The 19,237-nt window shown below is 50.0% G+C and overlaps 2 protein-coding genes across 2 annotated transcripts in view; one reads left to right on the top strand and one right to left on the bottom strand.

The window, feature by feature from the left end:
* The window catches only part of LOC118526094 (serotransferrin-like), a 55,300-nt gene extending 49,062 nt beyond the window's left edge, over nucleotides 1-6,238 (top strand). The window contains 1 exon segment of the mRNA XM_036077090.2: nucleotides 4,927-6,238. Coding sequence (XP_035932983.1) covers nucleotides 4,927-5,140 — 214 coding nt within the window. The 3' untranslated portion in view covers nucleotides 5,141-6,238.
* Nucleotides 6,239-9,402: 3,164 nt separating this feature from the next.
* The window catches only part of RAB6B (RAB6B, member RAS oncogene family), a 61,886-nt gene continuing 52,051 nt past the window's right edge, over nucleotides 9,403-19,237 (bottom strand). Inside the window, exons 6-8 of the mRNA XM_036077089.2 lie at nucleotides 18,405-18,498; nucleotides 15,349-15,415; nucleotides 9,403-13,799 (exon numbers count right to left, since the gene is read on the bottom strand). Coding sequence (XP_035932982.1) covers nucleotides 13,735-13,799; nucleotides 15,349-15,415; nucleotides 18,405-18,498 — 226 coding nt within the window. The 3' untranslated portion in view covers nucleotides 9,403-13,734. The remainder of the gene's footprint in view (nucleotides 13,800-15,348; nucleotides 15,416-18,404; nucleotides 18,499-19,237) is intronic.

The raw sequence follows: 19,237 nt of genomic DNA, 5'->3' as shown, positions 1-19,237 counted from the left end.
CAAGTTAGGTTGTTTATCTGAGATCTTTCTTTTTTGTTAGAATAGATATTTATTGCTATAAATTTCCCTCTCAGAACTGCCTTTTGCTGCATCCTGTAAGTTTTGGTGTGTTGGGTTTCCATTTTCATTTGTTTCAATATTTTTTTATTTGCTTTTGGATTCTTCCTTGATCTATTAGTTGTTCAGAAATGTGTTATTTACTCCCCACATATTTGTGAATTTTCCAATATTCCTTCTGTTACTGATTTCTAGGTTCATACCATTGTGGTCAGAAAAGATACATGATGTGATTTCAGTCTTCTTAAATTTGTTGACTTGTTTTGTGGCCTAACATGTTATCTATCCTGGAGACTTCTATGTACACTTAAAAAGAATGCATTCTGCAATTGTTGGATGGAGTGTTCTGTATTTGTCTGTTAGGAATATTTTATGTATAGTCTTGTTCAAATATGTTGTTTTCTTATTGATTTTTTTGTCTAGATGATCTGTTCATTGTTGGAAGTGTGGTATTGAAATCCCCTGCTATTATTGTATTGATATCTATTTCTCTCTTCAGTTCTATTAATATTTGCTGTATGTATTTAGATTCACTAATGTTAGGTGCATATATGGTTACAATTATTATATCCTCTTCATGAATTGACCCCTTTATTATTATATAATGACTTTCTTTGTCTCTTGTGACAATTTTTGACTTAAAGCCTGTTTTGATGAAATAGGTATAGCCAGCCTTGCCCTTTTGGTTATCATTTGCATGGAATATCTTTTTCTATCCCTTTACTTAAAACTTAAATATAAAGTGTGTCTCCTGGAGACAGCATATAGTTCAATCTTTTTTTTTAATATATTCATCCACTCTGTTTTGATTAGAGAATTTAAACCATCTACATTTAAAGTAATTACTGATAGATAAGGACTTATTCTGTTTTGTTGATTGTCTTCTGTTTTATAATTCCTTTGTCCCTTTCTTCTCTTTCTTTAATGATTTGTTTGTGGTGTTATGCTCTGATTTTTTTCTTTTTATTTTGTGTATCTACTATAGGTTTTTTCTTTGTGATTACAATGAGAATTTTGTAAAACATAGTATTGGTAATCTTATTTTAAGCTGGTAACAGCTTCCACTGCATACAAAAATTGTACACATTAACTTTGTCCCCTTCATTTATACTATTGATTCCACAATTCACATTTTTATCCACAATTCACATTTTTATATTGTATATCCATTAATAAATTATTGTAGTCATAGTTATCTTTAATACTTTCGTCTGTAGCTTTTATGCTAGGGTTAAGTGATTTATGTGTCACCATTAGAGTATTAGAGTATTCTGAATTTGAATATACTCTTACTATCATAGTGAGTTTTATACTTTCATATGTTTTCATATTGTTAGTTAGTGTCCTTTTGTTTCACCTTGAAGAACTGCCTTTAGCATTTCTTGCAAGGCAGGTCTAGTGGTTATGAATTCCCTCAGATTTTGTGTGTCTGGGAAATTTTTTCTCCTTTATGTCTGATGGACAGTTTTGCTGGGTACAGTATTGTTGGTGGCAGTTTTTTCTTTCAGTACTTTGAATATCATTCCACTCTGTACTGGCATACAGAGTTTCTGCCAAGGCTAAGAAATTTAGTCTTATGGGGTTTCCCTTGTTTGCGACCATTGGCTTTCCTCTTGCTGCTTTCAAAATTCTCTTTGTCTTTGACTTTTTGTCAATTTGATTATAATGTGTCTTGGTGAAGCTCTCTTTATGTTTAATCTGTTTGGGGTTCCCAAGCTTAATGGATCTAGATGTTCATTTCCCTTTCTAGATTTAGAGTTTTTCTGTATTATTTCTTTATAAATAAGCTTGCTGTTTGTCTTTCTCTGCTCCTTTTGGGACTGCCATAATGCATGTACTTGCTTCCTTTAATGATGTCTTATAAGTTATGTAGTCTCTTTTTACTCTTTTTTTCTTTTTGTTCTCATTGGGTAACTTCAAATTACCTGCCTTCAGGCTCTCTGATTCTTCTGCTTGATCAAGTCTGCTGTTAAAGATCTCTGAATTTTTCACATCAGTCATTGTGTTCTTTAGCTCTAGAGTAGCATAAAAACTTTTTATGGCTTCTCTTTGTTGAGCTTCTCATTTTTTTTTTTTTTTTTTAAGTAGGCTCCATGCCCAATGTTGGGCTTGAACTCACAAACCTGAGATCAAGAGTCTCATGCTCTACCAACTGAGCCAGCCAGGCGTCCCGAACTTCTCATTTTTATTCATATATTACTTTTCTCATTTTGTTGAGTTGTCTATTCTCTTTTATAGCTCAGTGAACTTTCAAATGATTATTTTGAATTCTTTGTCATGCATTTCATAGATCTCCATTTCTTTAAGGTCAGTTATTGGTGCTTTATTTTGTTCCTTTGATGGGCTTGCTGCTGGAGTGCTTGGGCAGACTGGCTTGGCTCCTCGGTCCATGGGTGTGTGGGCCTACTGCCTGGGTTCATGGAAGTGGGCCCGGCACCAGGGTCCACTTGGGTAGCCTGGCCAGGTGCCTGTGTCTACTGGGGCAGGCCTGGTGCTGGGGTCCACTGGGGGGGTGGTCCTGGAGCTTGGGCCCATAGGAGTGGGCTGGGGCCATGGGGACCAGCCTGGTGCTGGATTCTGTGGCATAATGAGTGTTTACTTCACTGTCCTTCCCCCCAAGTGAAGCATATCTCTCCATGCTCACAGGAAAAGTAATGTGGGTCATGTGAAACTGTCCTTCCTATTCTCTTTCAATGCATCCTTTCTTATTTCTGTATAACACCCAGGTGCCGTAATCTTGGACCTGGATTCCTTCTCTCTCGTGCATGGGTGGTTATTCAAATTGATGGTTCTGTGACAAGACTTGTGCTGGAAACTCCTATTCTGCCATCTTGCTGATGTCAGTGTCAGTGGCTTCTGTCCCTTCTGAATGAATGTTTATCATTTTTCCCTTACTCCTGATGGTTACTCTCTTGAGACTATACATTGCTTGTTGTTAGGCTAAGGAAATTAGAACAACTTAGATGATTTGGTTTTTCTAGAAATTCTGTTGCAATTGTTGGGAATTGGGGGAAAAAGTGATCATGATACTTGTGTATCCATTTTGTTTTTTTCTTTTTAGCAGTATAGTCTATGTATTCCTGTGTTCAAAACATGTCTTTTCCTTAGTCCATTTGCTTTTCACTCTAAAGAGCCATAGAAAAGCAATACAGATGGAAATGCTATATTATAAGGTAGCGAAGTAAAATGTTAAAAGTTGCTAGGTGAGGGGCACCTGGGTGGCTCAGTTGGTTAAGTGACTGCCTTCGGCTCAGGTCATGGTCCCAGAGTTCTGGGATCGAGCCCCACATCGGGCTCTGTGCTCAGCGGGAAGCCTGCTTCTCCCTCTCCCACTCCCCCTGCTTGTGTTCCCTCTCACGCGCTCTCTCTCTCTCTCTCTCTCTGTCAAATAAATAAATAAATAAAATCTTTAAAAAAAAAAAAAAGTTGCTACGTGAGTATCAGTTAAATTAAGAGTCAGATTTTATTTTATTTTTAAAAGTTTATTTTTGTTAGTAATTGCTACACCCAATGTGGGGCTCAAACTCATGACCCCAAGATCAAGAGTCACACCCTCCTCCGACTGAGCCAGCCAGGTGCCCCAGGAGTCTGATTTTAGATTAATCCTGTGTTTGTGAGAATTAGCCCTATCAGCTTTGAAGCATTTTATAGTCTTCTGAATAACAAGGCTAACATATGTTCACATGGCCTTATGGCAAGAGCTGAGTACATGTTATGTTTGGCCTTTCTTCCTTTTTAAGTTTTTTTTATTGTAAAATATCTTACATATAAAGGGATACATATGACACATATATTCATTTTTTTTGTTTTTAGATTTTATTTATTTGACAGAGAGACACAGCAAGAGAGGGAACACAAGCAGGGGGAGTGGGAGAGGGAGAAGCAGGCTTCCCTCGGAGCAGGGAGCCCGATGTGGGGCTCGATCCCAGGACCCTGGGATCATGAGCTGAGCCGAAGGCAGATGCTTAACGACTGAGACACCCAGGTGCCCCTTTATATTGAATTTAAAGAATATTAAAATGAATACCCATGGACCCACCACCTTGCTTAGAAGGCCTTAGGGGCTCCTCCCCAATATCTTGAATTTAGTATCTAGAATTTTATATTAATTGTTTTTTAAAATACTTTTTCCATGTGTGCGTGTTTCTTTCTAAACAAGGTATTAGTTTTTCCTGCAGATTCTTCACGAATTTTCATGCAGTCTTACAGCTCCAAGAAATGCTTTATTTTGTAAGGAAGCACATTGAGAGCACATCCACTGCTTCTGGATAGCAGAAAAGGGGTGGGAAAAGTAGACACATGAGCATTGCTGTGCACTCTTTTTTGGGGCCAGCAGGTGGCAGTAAGACAACTTAAATTGGGAAGGTTTTCATGGGTAAAGAGGTTGGAGTAGTAATTGTGCCCAAACCGGATATGAGAATCTGGAGTTTGTGGTTTTACTAAGCTCTGTATCCACATAGACTCGTGATAAATATAAATACTGCATTTTCCCACACTTAACTTTCAGAGACTTAAGTTATTGTAACACTTATAGCATGTATTTAAAAAATATGTTCAAAAATGGCATCATGCTGATGATCCTAGTGGAAGGGGATAAGGGGGGCCCTGGGCTGAGAGGTGGTTGGTGTGACCTGGGCACATGATTAAGCTGCTCTTGTCAAGCCAAGTCTCCGGCTAGACCCCCGTCTCTCCTGTCTGAGAGCAATCTGTGAATGCAAAGGATTAGTCAACAGTCTTCATAGCATAATTCACAGTTTTATGTTATGATTGCTGAAATGTTTAGGAAAGAGTGTGGCTTCCTAAAGGCTTTTAGTTGTTATATAAAAGTTACTCCTCTCCTTTCTGACTCGTTTTTCTTTTGTCTCATAGCAACACTTTACGAGTCACCCGTTCCGCTGCCCCCAGCACACTGGACAGTTCCAGCACTGCCCCTACTCAGCTGGGAAAGAAAGGCAAAGAATTTGAGTTCTCGCAGTTGCCCCTCAAAGTGGAGTTCGTGGAGTGCAGTGCCAAGGGCGGAAGAGGGGACGCTGGCTCCGTGGACATCCAGGACCTGGAGAAATGGCTGGCTAAAATCGCCTGAGGGGCGGGGCCAGAGCTCAGGACAGGAGAGAGAGAGAGAGAGAGAGAGAGAGAGAGAGAGAGTGTGTGTGTGTGTGTGTGTGTGTGTGTGTGTGTGTGTGTGTGGCTGACAGTTTTGGAAAACAGTGTGGTAACCTGGAGTTGATAAAGAAGGGGTACAAAATGTAATTAGAAACATTTTCTTGTTCTGGAAACAAATTGTTGTTGAAAGTAACTTGGAATTTTTGTTTTTAAGTTTAGTTCTCCCTCAGTGCTTTCTAGTCACTTTCTAGACACCTGCCTCTGTGTCTTCCCTTGGTTAAGGTTTAGGTCTTGGCCCTTTAGTGAATGCTTGACTTAGGGTTAAGGTCTTTGTGACCATAACAAGTGGATCTGCATGGAGAGGATATTATCATGAGAGTATGGTTATCATCTGAAAAGTTTCTCATCCTCTGCTTCTGTGTGTTAGTCCCTTTTCCTGAAAACAAACCTGTCTGTGTATGGAACCAGTTGATTCCATTTGCCCTTGACATTCGTGGGCAGTCCATCCTCTAGTCCTTTGTGAATTCTCAGAGGTGTGGGTATAGTTACAGTGCAGTGTCCCGACATGCGAAGACAGGTAGGAAACAGCAAGGCTGTGTTGACAGCGGGTCTGTTCTTCATCAGCTTGGTGACTTGTCCACACTCCAGCCTCATAGTACTTAGGTTTCAAAAACATGCCCTGAACCCTTGGAGTCATTCCCAGATGATAGAACTATGAATGCTACACCACACATGCCAAGGGTCTAGTGTGGTCTCGTGATTTCCCTTAATTGAGGAGTATATGAAGATTTAGAAGCTGTTGTGAGTTTTTGGATGGCTGAGGGCTCCTGGGCTACGTTCCTATGCTGTTTGACCAGCCCCTATTTTGTACTCAGAGCTAGAATGTTACGGAACACGTGTGAATGAAAAAAGTTCTCCATAGTTTTTTAAAGTGTATATTCACTGGTGGTTGAAAGAAAAGTCAGCTTTTTCAAAGTGATGTTCTTTGTTGTCTTCTTGAATGTTGGCTCTTTTATGGCTTTTATAAATTATTCATGTGTTACTTAGTAAATAAAACAACCTGTCTGGCTCAAAGCAATTGAATGGAATGGTAGAGTGAGTACAACTGGGAGCCTGTGTTAGAGTGCAGGGCCTGAAGATTGCAGCGTACGCAGGAACAAACTGCTGTCCCTACTTCACCCACTCAGGGACAAGCCCCACTGAAGCTTCAGAGGGGACAAGGGTAGCTGTGGGTGAGGGAGAAGCTAGTCCCAGAACAGTGTGGTCAGAGCCATGACAGGAGAGGTGCTCGGGGTGCTCAGCGTGCTCAGCGGGTGGCATGGGCACTTCACCTGGCTGTGAGAGTCAAAGAATAGAAGCATGGAGCCGAAAACATCCCAGGGAGTGTGGTCCCCGTGTGTGTGCACTACAGCCCAAGCCTCTGCCTTCCCCCCCCTTCCTGTGGGTCATCCTAGCTCAGCTCGAGAGCCCTCCAGCCCCCAGCCCTCGATCATACGCCTTGCTGCTCGCCTGTGGAGGAAGTGCAGGCGGAAATGGAGAAGACATTGAGCCTTGACCCTGGCAGAGTTCTTATTCGAAAGCCTCATTGCTGCTCGTGTTCTTACTGTCCTTTGGATTCTTAGTTTTTGTCCTTTCCTTATTAGCCAGCAGTAATTCAAGGGGACAGGTAAGAATAATGAATCAGAAATCAACAGAGAATGTGATGAATGTGACACATTCACATAATCACAGTAGGTGCTCATTGAATAAAAATCAGTGGCTTGACACTTCTGTTAAGAGGCATGTGTTCTCTTAGCTTCGTTTTGATTTTTTCTGGTTAATAAATTGTTTCCTGGGGGAAGCAATACACCAGAAAAGTGAAGTTCTCTCTCAAACAGTGATTCTCAGACGCTGGTGTGCATCAGAATGATCTGTGATGCCCGTCAGACAGCTGTTCTGAGGACCCTGCTCCTAAACATTGAACTCAGTGGCAGATCTGGTGTGGTCTCGAGTCTGCATGCTCAGTGTGTCCTGTACCAGGCACATGGGACTCCTAGGAGCACCCTCCGAAGTCACCTGCCCTGGAGTATCACATGTGCCTTCAGTAGGCTTGGTTTTTAAGTCCTTTGGGCCACACGCCCTGTTTAGTTTTTCGCACAGGGTATGAAGTAAGCAAGCAGGTGAGAGTCCCTCCCGGACGCTCTCATCCTGCTTCCTATTCCACCGCTAGTCATCCCATTCTTGTGCGTTTGGGCCAGGATGAGATCATGGTGACCAGTCCTTGGGTGCTGGGAAGGGGTTTCGAGAGGTCCTGTGTGTTCTCTAGTCTGTTGGTATTCTCTTGTGGCCCTGAGGTCCTTCAGTCAAAGTAGTCCCATTTCTCCATGAGATGGGAGGCAAGTGTGGCCAGAATGGGGAGAGATCAGTCATGGGGACTGGCAGACAAGGCACAGCTGTGGGTCATAGATGAGACTGTTGTGGCCTGCACCAGCTCTTTGGGCACACAACGGTGTCTGGGCCACTGGGTGTGTATGGGTCCTGCCACTTGCTCACGGGCCACCTGATACGAATGACCCCGTTCCTTGCTAAGGGAGAGGTGCCATTATAGGGAGGTGGCTGCGATGAATGTGCCCTGGGCACGCCACTGCTTCTGGAATGGCGTCTTCCACAGGGTATGGAGCACGCGTGCAGAATGAGGGGTCGGGGTGCTGGCCATACTGTTTGTTCCAGCTTTTTTTCCAAGCCCTTTGCTAAGGGTTCTGAGGCCTTGGTAGTCCCTCCACTGCCAGGCACCTGCCCATTTGCTGGGGTCCGAGTCAACAACAGCTGTTGTTAGTGGGGCATGCCACTTACCTTTTCCCGTGGCTTCTGTCTCAGTGCCTCCTGGGATCCCAGTGTCCCCCTGGGGTCCTGGTACGTGTGAGGCACTTAGTGTTCCGTTGACTTAAGATGATTGTGTTCAACTGAAATGTGTGTTTTTGTGGTATTTTTGGTATATTTGTATATCGGCATACTTACTTCGGCATTTCTGAATTTGAGGTTAGCATAGGATTATCAAAGCCCCTTTCTCCACTCTTGCTCACTGGACGCAAACGCAGCTACAGTGATAAGGAAACCCCCCTTGAGCAGCATCCCTCAGTGCCACGCGGGGCACGTTGGACAGGTCATTCACCAACCCTCTGTCATCTTCACGTTCGTGTCTGGGGAATCCCAGGGGGCTCTGTTCTTCTGGCAAGGGCTGGGGCTGCTGGAGGGTTGTGTGTATCAATGCTGTGTCCTACGTTATGCCCTCCCCTTGCTGTCTCAAGTCCTGTCATCCTGAGCACGGTAATCTTGGGAAATGGTTGTGGGCTTGGAACAGCTTGCCTCTGGCTTCAGTCTGGTTTGTACGAGTGTGTGCACTTGGGCTGTCAGGCCTCTGCCCCTTGACATCCCCTGGACCTCCTCTACCTCATTTTACATCTGGCAGCCGGAGAAGTTAGGCTTAGTGGGCAGAACATCTATTTCCTGTCCCTTCTAATTTAGAGGTGGCAGATGGGGGGTGTTCCAGAAACTTTAGAACCTTTGAAGGGGAAAGATATGTAGTGAAGTTGAACTCGAAGAATGAGACCTGGTGAACTTGGCTTACTCCGTAGCTCCAGGATTCCCAGCATTCTCAGGCCAGAGCAGTTCTGGGCCTGTTCTTGGCCTTTGTGTCCTCTCTGGATTGGTCCCACAACTGTCCAGGCCTTCAGGGCATCTTTGAGTCTGGAGATGACTGACACCTGAAGGGGCCTCTCAGGGATGTTCTCTAATTAGTGTGGGGAGAAGCAGGAGGTGGTATGTGGCTGCTTGGTGTCACCTGGAGGATGATTATGGTGCACCTTAAATTCTTTAAATGGCTTTCTGGAGATCACCAGAAGGGAGAGAGATTCAGTCCCCGCACCCACCCTTCAAAACCCCAGCCATGGCAAGTGGAGACCAGGGATGACAGAAGTTATCACACAGCCCTGAGTCTCAGTTCGGCCTGGGGCTTCCCTCTCCATGAGCCTTTGTGAGAGTGATGGAAATGAGTGACCCTTTCACCTCATCAGTGTGTCTGAGGCTGTGGAGGGCCCAGGTGAAGAGGAGGAAGCAAAGGGCTCTGGGTGGCAGGCCTAGCCCCCAGACGTGGGATGACGGTTTGTGGAGCAGGCACACGAGGAAATCTGTTTTTGCGCAGCCCTCCCCCCTCCCCCGGCCCCCCATATGTGACTGCACCACTTAGAAACACTGGACAAGATGTTTTGTGTTGAGAATCAGGACAGTTTATTGTTCGCTCAACATGCTGAGTCTTCCACATTTTACACAGTTTTATGTAAAGTCAATGTGGCCATTTATGCCTGCTGAGCCAGTAAACGATGGAAATGCCACCCTCTGTGCTCCTCATGGCCAACCACTTTCAGGGGGATGGGTGCAGGTAAGTGAGGGGACAAGCTGACACACCACACGATGCAAGCTGGCCTTCCGCGTCTGGAGGCTTCCCACTGGGAGGAAGTTTCCAAACCCCACTGCAAGGATAAGCCATGCCCTGCGGGGAGTGTCAGCCACGCAGGGATCTGGCGCCGGAGAGTTTACACATGAGAGCCCAAGGTTTTGGAACACCTAGATAGTTCATTTCAAACAAAAACTCAAAAGGGTGCCCTGGTCTGTGGGTGCCCATTGACAATCAGAGTGGACTTGGGGACTGGCCCTTCTTGGCAATGGAGGAGCGTGAAATGGACATGCGTTCTTTCCCAGCTCACTCAGCTACGCTGGCCAGAGTCCTCAGCAGAGGTGGTCTGAGGAGCACCCGTGCCCGGCAGCCCTTTACGTGCAAGTGCACGGTCACATCTGCACACCCAGGTTGGCGATGGATGAAGAATGGAAACACCTTGGCTCTGACCGCTTCTGGCTCGCTGGGTGACCAGAAGCAAGTGGCCCTTCTCTGCCTCCGAGACCGCCGCGTCCTGCTGCCGTAGCTAGGGGGCGATGCCGCACATGCTCGGGGGAGAGGTAGTTTGGAAATTAGTGAGCATACAGCCCTGCTTGGTTGACGCACAAAAACTTCTCTGCTCGGCTGCCCCTCACGTGGCTCGGATGGGACTCGGTCCCTGGCTACCTGTCCTCACATCCTGACACCCTCACCTGCCTTCTGCCGTGTGAAGGAATGAGGCTGCTGTGCCTGCAGGACACCGAAGCCAGCGGCGCCGTTCTGTCACAGCTGGTCCTTGAGGGCAGGGGCTCCCAGCGCCGGCTTGCCGTCGAGAGGCCGGAGACGCTGCACTCGAGATAAGTCTGTACGCTTAGCTGCTGCCGTTTTCGTTCTTGTTTCTGTTGCCTGAGACTCTTGAACCACCTGGCCTTGCCCCTCAGACCCGGGAGCATGCGGACAGAAGAGAGTGGTGACAGTGATGGCAGAGAGGCCTCTGACCTAGAGGGACTCGCTCACAACAGCCCAGCTTGCTGACGCAGACTCTACGCCGCACTTCTCACACCCTCACTCTGGCACGTGTGTGCATTTCTAAACACGCTAGCTGCTCCTGCATCTTACGCTGTTTTTCAGATGCCTGTGGAATGAGCTTTACTGACAGCTTTTGAGACACCCCCCCCCCAAAAAAGAAAAAGGGCCTGAAGAGGACTCTGGCCATCTCCTTAGGGAGGGGACCGAACGATGGCTTTGCCTCAGGCTAGCCCATCTGGATTTGGCTGGGATGTCACACTCGCTGGGGATGTGGAGGCAATTTCATCCCCTCTTCTTCAAGGGAACCTGATCGTTTTATTACTGAACCTTAACTCCCAAGTCAAGATACTACCTACAAGCAAGAGAACAGTGATGGCACCTGCTCAAAATGAAAGCCAAGGAACCAACCCACTTCTGTGCAAGAGATCTGGCTACCTCAACAGACCAGGAAGTGAGGGGTGGGAATCAGGCCCGAGAGAAGGAGGGTCATGGAATGGCGTGGCACCATTAAGACGGGAGGGCAAGAGGAGACAACTGCCCTCGCCTCAAGCCCGCAGGGCTGGGGAGAACCTGGACTCGAGAGAGGACCTTGTGTACATGCTAGGAAGGCAGGGCTCACCGAGGCCACATCAAGCCATGTGACATCTACCGCATCTCTCACTGCTCCTAGGCTGTGATGGAAAAAAGTGTTTGTGGTGCCTTAACTATGTGTGCACATGAGAAGGGAATGGAGTTTCTCCTTTGTTTTTACAGGAATGTTTAAGAAAAGCTACTCTTTAGTACCAAGAAAATGAGAATCCACCATACATTCATTCACTGGGACCCAATGCAGATCCCAGCAAATGGGGCTGTCCCAGAGGCCAAAAGCAACGGGCCTCACTGCCAACCAGGCCAGACGTTGTAACGTGGACTCCTATAAATTCTCACGAGGTAAGTAAGCACTCTTCCAACAAGCACCACTTGGGGGCGGGGGTGCCATGGTGGGAGGGACTGGCCCACATGGGCATGCACACCGATGCATATAAGTATAGAGAGAAATGGTGCACATATTCCCATGGCTATTTTTGCCTGTAGTTGAACACATCTATGCATTAGTTTATTGATGGCAAGACAATCACAAGTTTTTTGACAATATTAAGTATTTCTTATTTCAACACGTTGCAGTACTTTTGAATTTCCAAAACTGTTATCACAATGCAAGTTCCAACTTGAGAGCAGGAAAAACAAGAATATACATTGAGCACGTGTATCTGTGAGAATGTGTGTGGAAGGTGTATACACAAGTCTATCTCTATATATAATTATGTACACACATATAAAAACTAAACACATGACACTGGAATTACGTTCGTACATCAGTCTTTGCCTTCTGGAAGAGGAGCTCAGTGAGAATCCTGCTTCCTCTCTTCTTCACCTGAAGATAAATTCCTCTCTAAACAACAGCTCTGACATACAGTCTCCTTAAGCTGAGAGAGTGTGACAGGCCCACTGGACAAATACCAGTGAGTCCTGTCTACTTACTGGCTGCCATTTTGGATTAGTTTCTGAGAAGTTCCAAAATTCACTGCAATAACTTGTTGGAGTCCTGCTTTGTGGAGGAATCCCACCCCACCCCACCCACTCCCAGATGGTCATTTAGCTCACCTAGGACACGCTCGACAGCAGTCTGGAGGCAGAGACAATGCCAGCTTGGAGGGCAGGGTTTACCGTTTTTGGCCAGAGTTGCTGCCTACTGCCTGGCTCTATGCAGGCTCGGTTCAGTAAGTCTGGGTCTATTTGGAATGTGACCCCATGGGTTGCATCACTTAGAATTCTCTTCAGAGGCTTTACAGGCCCTCAGGACTAAGCCCTTCTCAGAAAGGAGTTGAAATGGCAAGGATGGCTCTCTCTGGGCAGCCTTCTGGAGACCCCACGTCAGCAGCACCCTCAGGCAACCAGAGCGCTGCTACAATATCCTCAAAGGTACGTGCACAATGATTACAACTGCATGATGCCGGTGGGGCAAGTCAGCTTTTCCAGAACAGCACTCAACAGTATTAGCAACCGAGGATCTGAACATGAGTCTTCAAGGTGGCGGTACTGCGGTCGACCCCCCTTCCCCAGTCACAAACACCGTGTGATACAGGCTCTAGCTTCCCTGTTGTGTAAGGACGAGGGCTTCAGGGCAGCACACACTGAGTTTCTTTTGGCCCTTCCCTTAGATTCAACCCAGACATGGGTGCTGACCGCTGGGAAGGTTGGTTAGAACGTCTTCAGAAACACACATGGTGCCCCAAGGCTATGAACCACAGATCTACTTGTACAAGCCCATAGTTGCCAACAGCGCCCCGTCCTTCCTTCCGACGACCTCTTGCTCTGCCAATCACTGAGGGGGCCACAGAGGACACAGGCTGCCTGTGGCAAGTGCCCTCCACCCCTTCAAGGCTTGTCAGGGAGGGGAAGGGAGAGGCCGGAGTAATTCCAGTAAGGCCTCCCGCTGGGCTCCCTGCTGTCCACAAGGCCTTAATTCAGCTCAGGGCCATGGCTGATGTCCCACTCCGGCCACGGAAGGAGGACAGAGTTAAAAGCTGCCTCTTTAGAGGCTGTTTTGTTCAGTGTTTGATTTAGCCAGGTAGGGCCTGTTTGGTGGGTGGGGCCTGGGATTGGAGCCTAATTAAGTTGCCCCATTAATTGTAATTTATCGGGCTGGGGTGGAAGGAGGGCAGAGGTGATGAACCATTCAAAGAGGGCAGGAAGGAGGAGGTGTGTGGAAAAGGTTCTCTGTAAGTTTACAAATATACAAAAACAAAAAGCACATATTTTAAATAAAAATGACTACATTTTTATCTGGCAAAAAGTTGTATACACATGATTTAAATTTTTTTTTTTAATTTTAACAGTTTTTGGCAATCTTAATAAAGTACAATATATTACAACCAAACCAAAAAATAGTTGTTTAAGTAACAGCTGTTAAGAGTGACGTGATCCCTGATGCCCAGCCTCCCTCCCCACCCCACCCTACTCCCAGAGACAGAGAGAAAAGAAAAATCCTCCCATCCTGATAAGCTCCTTTCCCACCCCCCTTAGGAAGCTAACCAATAGGAAGCAACACAACAAGCGAGTAGTGTTAAAGGAAGCCGGCCGGGCAGGCTGCATTAGCAGGAGCAGCCTCCCTCACTGGCTGGGGGCTCCTGGGGCTTGTCCAGCTTGATGTCGATCACTGCAGGGGGCCGGGCTAAGGAAGATGACTGCCAAGAAGCTGCCACCCTGGCTCCTGTCCCTGGGCACCCCTCAGCTGCCCTGTGCAGGTGCTCCATCCTTGCACAAATACCTAGGGACTCCGGTCTTTGCTGGGCCTGGGGAGGAAGGATGCAGGGTCACCGGCTCCCACCCCTCTTCTTCCCACAACCCCTCCCCCTCACCCACCCGAAACAAAGCCGGTCTTGGGCTGTGGGATGACCACGTAAACACGGGCACAACAGGCCCTTCCTCAGAAGCCTTCCTGGTAACCAGGGCCCCAACCTTGTCAGCAGTCCGTCCCATCCTCAAGTGCACTGGAAGTGGACAGCCTGCTGGCCACGCATGGATTCCCACGTCTGAGCCCAGGCCTAGGGGGGCCTTGCCCTAGCCAGTCGCTGCCACGGTGACCCCTCGAGTTCTAGTCAGAGTGTGTCACTTAGACTCCGAGGATGCTGCGGGGGGGAAGCCACAGCCCCGGGAAAGGCCTCCAGCCCCTCCCACGGGTGCTCTGGGGACTGTGGGCGGGAGGAGTACCCGTCAGAACCACCCGAGGAATGGGTTCAGAATGCCCAGCCAGGCTGCTGTGCCCCGTGGGCCCGCTGTGGGGCGGCACCGGGCGGCGGACGGGGTGGATGTGCAGGGGGCGCTGCTGTGGGGCCTGCTGCGGCCGTCCTACGGGTGTTTTCGTGGCCCCTGTTTAAGGACTATGGGGAGACTTTTTGGCTTTACGTACTATAAAGGGCCAGGCTTCTAAAGACCCCATTTTCCCTCCTTGCCACTCTGGCCATGGCATATATTTTGAGTATGACTTTCTCTCTGACTTTCCCTATTTTTATTTTCCCTACACCTACACAAATAACGTTTTTCTCTTGTGTATATATACATGAACACATTTTTTTGGTAACATGGCAGAGTATAAACAAACAACTGCCTTCCTTCCCACTGGGCCAATCAGACTACCTCTCTGAACCTCCATTTCAGCTTGGGTGTGGTCTGAGGTTTGGGGCGGGCTGTGCGAGCGGCCGCAGACCGTGTCCCACAGAGCAGTGGGCTCTCGGGGGCTGTGCAGGGCCGGGCCCAGGGAGCGGGCAGGACATGGGAGGAGGTATCTGTTGGGGAAACGGGCTCATGGAGACTAGGCTGAACCGTGTTCTGGGTGTACAGAAGCCTTCCATGCAGTGGAGGGTCTACTGGTACCCGTGAAATACAAAGTGATGCTCACTGCGAACATGGGCAGTTACTATTTCTCACTCCCCGCCCCACATGGTCATTCACATCCATCTGGTACCCCCCACTGATTTGGAAATAGAAACTTAAGACTGTTCGAACTGGACGAGGTCTTAAAGCCCTTGGAGTTCAGCCTTGTCCCGGTCCAGAGGAGGGCCCGCACCATCCTCCTCAGCAGGGAAGGATGGGCTGGAGACCAGGCGTGGGCTCGCCCACTGTTCTAAAGTACTAAGTGAATACGTCAATGGATAAATTGCCTTCTCCAGCACATCTTTCACTCACTTATCAAAGGAAAAGGATACTCCCTTCTTTGCTTTTCTCCTGGACATTCTCCATTCCAGGCAGAGCTGACGCCACACGTCGGAAGAGCTGGAGAGAGGGGGAGATGCAGCATGAGCCCCTGGCCCCGTCCTTCCTGCCCCCCCACTCTGTCTCCACCCTCTTGCCTCTTCCCATCCTGACCCGGGGCCTTGTTCTCTTGTCCTGCTAACTGTGCTCTGGAGGGCAGGGGCTGCACCTAACTTCTCTCTCCCTTGCCCCTAGGGCCTGTCACAGGTCTGGGCCCTGACAGGCCTCTCACCTAGGCAGGCTGCCCCCGGGTCACCAGGAGCTGAGCACGGGTCATGCCGACCGTACGGGGCCTGCCCCGGTGCACAACATGCTCTAGGCCCTGGGAGGCACGCGCTTAGGCGGGCTCCTGTTCCACTGCCTGTGTGGGCACCAGGTATGGGGAACCAACTTTTGACCTGCCCTTGAGACAAATGACCCTCTCCTCACGGGGGGCCTGCGGGTCCACAGGCACCGAGGCAGCAGGGTGCTGGGAGCCAGGGCCGCGCAGTCACATTGGAAGGAGGCATTTCCAAGAGAATAAGCATACAGGACTGTGAATGTGATGCTGTGGGTTTGTTCGGATGTGGGTGTTAGTGTGACGTGTATGTTGTGTGTAGAGGTGTATGTGTGGAAAATGTGGATGTGCGGTGTGTGTGTGTGTGTGTGAATTTGTGTAAGTGGGGGGAATGTGTGTAGAGTGTGTGCTCATGTGCGGTTTCTGTGTAAGTCTGTGTAAGTGCACAGGGAGAGCTGTGTGGTGTGTGCGTGCATGCGCACTGGGGCAGGGGTAGGCGGGATGTCAGGCAGGGCAGACATGGAACCTAGGAGGTGACAAGTACAAAACACAAGTATAAGGCACCAGAAGATTCTGAACACCCCCTTTCCCCCCCATATACTCCAACTTCGGGGACTGCGTGAGCTAAGGAGGGCGCGTCTGGTTCATGCTCTCACCCTAGCGCCCAGCTCTGTGGGGAGCACCCAGGCTGAGTGACAGGGCCAAAGGTGGTGAGGGCCTGAGTGGGGAAGTCACTGGTGGGCCTGGTAGGGTATGGGATGTGGGCAGGATGCAGAGGGGGTTCGAAGTGGGGCAGAAAGAAGTGAGCCAGGGTGGAGAGGGCCAGGTCACTCCTGAGCTTTCCTTCATGGCCTTGCCCCAGGCAGCCCTGCTCTGCCTGTCTGTCTGTCAAAACGGTCACAGCCTCTGCCAGTGGCCAAACTACCAGTTAGAAGGAAACTCCTGGGGTCACATGTGGGGCTCTGAGAGCAGATACGATCAGGCTCAGAGTCCAGGAGTCTGCACTGCATGAAGACTTCTCCTCTGAGCCACAGAGTCTGAACTGACCACATTTAATTCCTGCTTAGGCCAATACCTGGGTTCCAGAGCATTCTGAAAAGGGAGGCATCGGTGTCTCCCTGCCCCTGACCACTAGGGCAGAAGCTACCTGCCTTATGGACTGCTGCCCACTGCTTCCGGGAGGCGGGGCTTGCCATCAGGGCCACACAAAGCAGCAACCCAGTGCCTCCTACGTGCCTCCAGGGACAGGTAGCCCCTGCTCTAAGAGACACTGGAGCAGCACTGGGAAGGGCGTGGGCGTGAGCAGAGCCACGCTGAGGGCGCTCTAACTGGGGAGGAAGGCACTGAGACCTGGGGGCTATGGGGCCCCTCATTCTGTCTCTGCTCCTCTGCCACCTTCCCCAATGCCACGGGCACTGCCCCTGTCGGGTGAACCGTCACTGTATCCAGGCCAAGAGCTGACGGGCAGCTTGTGTAGTGCTCCCAGGCACTGCTCGGGGCGGCCGGGCAGAAGGGACCCCCCCCCCCCGGCCAAGCCATGCTCCACACTGAGAGTCCCCTCCCCATGCCACAGCACCCCTCCTGCCGCACCTTTGCTCAGGCGTTACCCTTTGTCTGGAACACCCTCCCTCCTCACCCCTTCAAGCCCTCTCTTCCTTGAAGGCAGGGGCTCCTAACCTTTTGTGAACCAGAGACCTCTCTGGCACGTCTGCTGAGCCTATGGGCTCCTCATAAGTGTGTGAAGTCAGTGACACAGGAGTACGGAGGAAACCATTCACAACTGAAATACGCTCGAAAATCTTTGAAGACACCAGTTGGTTACGCAGCAGCATCTGTGCTTCCGGCCGCAGGTCAAGTCACACAGTCCCCCCACCCCAAACCCCCCCTCCCCCCCAGCGAACTGGAGCGGTGACGCACGTAAAGGCCAAGAGACCTGTAACACCGCGAGGGGACAAGAGAACGGCTGGGGTCTGTACTGTGATCAAGCCACAGGTGCCACCACGAGCACAGAGTCCTGCCGCCTACGTTCACGGCTGAAGGAGGTGCCGCAGGGCCGTCACAGGTGCGTGAAGATGGAGGGGTGGCTCTTTCTGACCCAAGTCCGCTCACCTGCGGACTCCCATCCTTGGGGGTCCGTGGACCTAGGGAAGCCCCCAGCTGCGAGGCTCAGCCGTAACCTCCTCCACGGCTTCTCTGATCGTCCTGATTTCCCGGGCCTCTTGTCCACGCCCCCCACCCCCCACCCCCCGCCCACTGCAAGCTCCAACAGCACCAGGGCGGACTCCTCTCTCCAAGCCCGCCTGGCCCTCTGCAGCCCTGAGGACTTGCCAAGTGCAAGGCATGAACCCCCAAATGCTAGTCGGATTGAATTTCCCATACCCCCATCCCAAGTGAGGTAAGATGCTAGGGAGATGCTGCTTCTCTCACCAGGAAGTTGGTGGCTGGACACCCAGCACGTTACGGGGCCACGCGACTGGTTGCTGTGTGGTGACTAAGGATGACATGCTCCGGACATGCCCGGAGAGTGAGTGCTCTTACCCTCTCTTGTGCTTTCCCAGCTCTAGGGTTAGCTTGTTTCCCATTAGGTGGGGTTCATGGTGCTCTGGTTGCTTGCCCCAACCTGGTCACTGGCCCCTCAGGGCAAGTTGGAGCCGAGCCCGTGACTGACCGGGCTGGAAGCCACACGTGGCCCCTCGGCCAGGCCGGGCAGAATCAGCGCCAGGTGCATCCTACCTGCTTCACATTGTAGCCGGTCTTTGCGCTGGTCTCGATGAACATGACGCTCAGTTCTTTGGCGCGCTGCTCCCCCTCCTCGATAGTTATCTGCCTGTGAGTGAGGGGAGATGGGAAAATAAGCCCCCGGTAGAGGCGGAGGGAGCAGCCTGAGATTAGGAGGGCCTAGCCCCCGAGTCAACCCTGAGGACAGGGCTCGGATCCAGGGCCCCCGTCCAGGACGAAGGGCACGGGGCCACAGCAGGACACCAGCTTCCCCCCCATCTCCCTTCCATGGTGCCTCCCAGCTCAGGAGCAGGCCCTGCGGCAGGCGGTGGACCTTCCCAACAGTCAACAGGACCGTCCCGTGCGCCTGTGTCTAGAAAGCACTTGGAACCACACAGCGCCTCTCAGGTGGTGTCATCAGTCCCCCTCTCCACAGGAGGACAGTTAGAAGTGACTGCCTGCAGGTTGTACTGAGAGGTACTTAGCAGCAGAACCGGGCTTTGAGTCCCATTTCCCTTACTTCAAGGACAGGACTCTAACGAAGCAGGCTCTGAGTCAGGTAATTCTGTAGGGGGCCAGAGCACGCTCCAGGCGGAAGCAGTCCAGACCTGTTGCTTTATCTGCCCAGGCTGGGTGCCGGAGAGAAGTGGACGAATGGATGCGGGCGGCACCTGGGTCAGCCCCGTCTGTGCACTGGCGGCAGAGCACAGAGGAAATTCTGCACGGTCACACCCGGGGATCAGAACCCTCACCCCGGCACAGGCATTTCGTGGGGGCAGAGACACCAAGCAGAAGCAGAAGCCAACGGGGGCCCGAGGGACTGCCGTCTGCAGTGGCGCTGTGGCCAC

The sequence above is a fragment of the Halichoerus grypus genome, chromosome 1 (genome assembly GCF_964656455.1).
Source record: "Halichoerus grypus chromosome 1, mHalGry1.hap1.1, whole genome shotgun sequence".
Classification (NCBI taxonomy): domain Eukaryota; kingdom Metazoa; phylum Chordata; class Mammalia; order Carnivora; family Phocidae; genus Halichoerus; species Halichoerus grypus.
The sequence above is the reverse complement of the archived record's forward strand: the minus strand, read 5'-3'. Positions and strand labels throughout refer to the sequence as shown.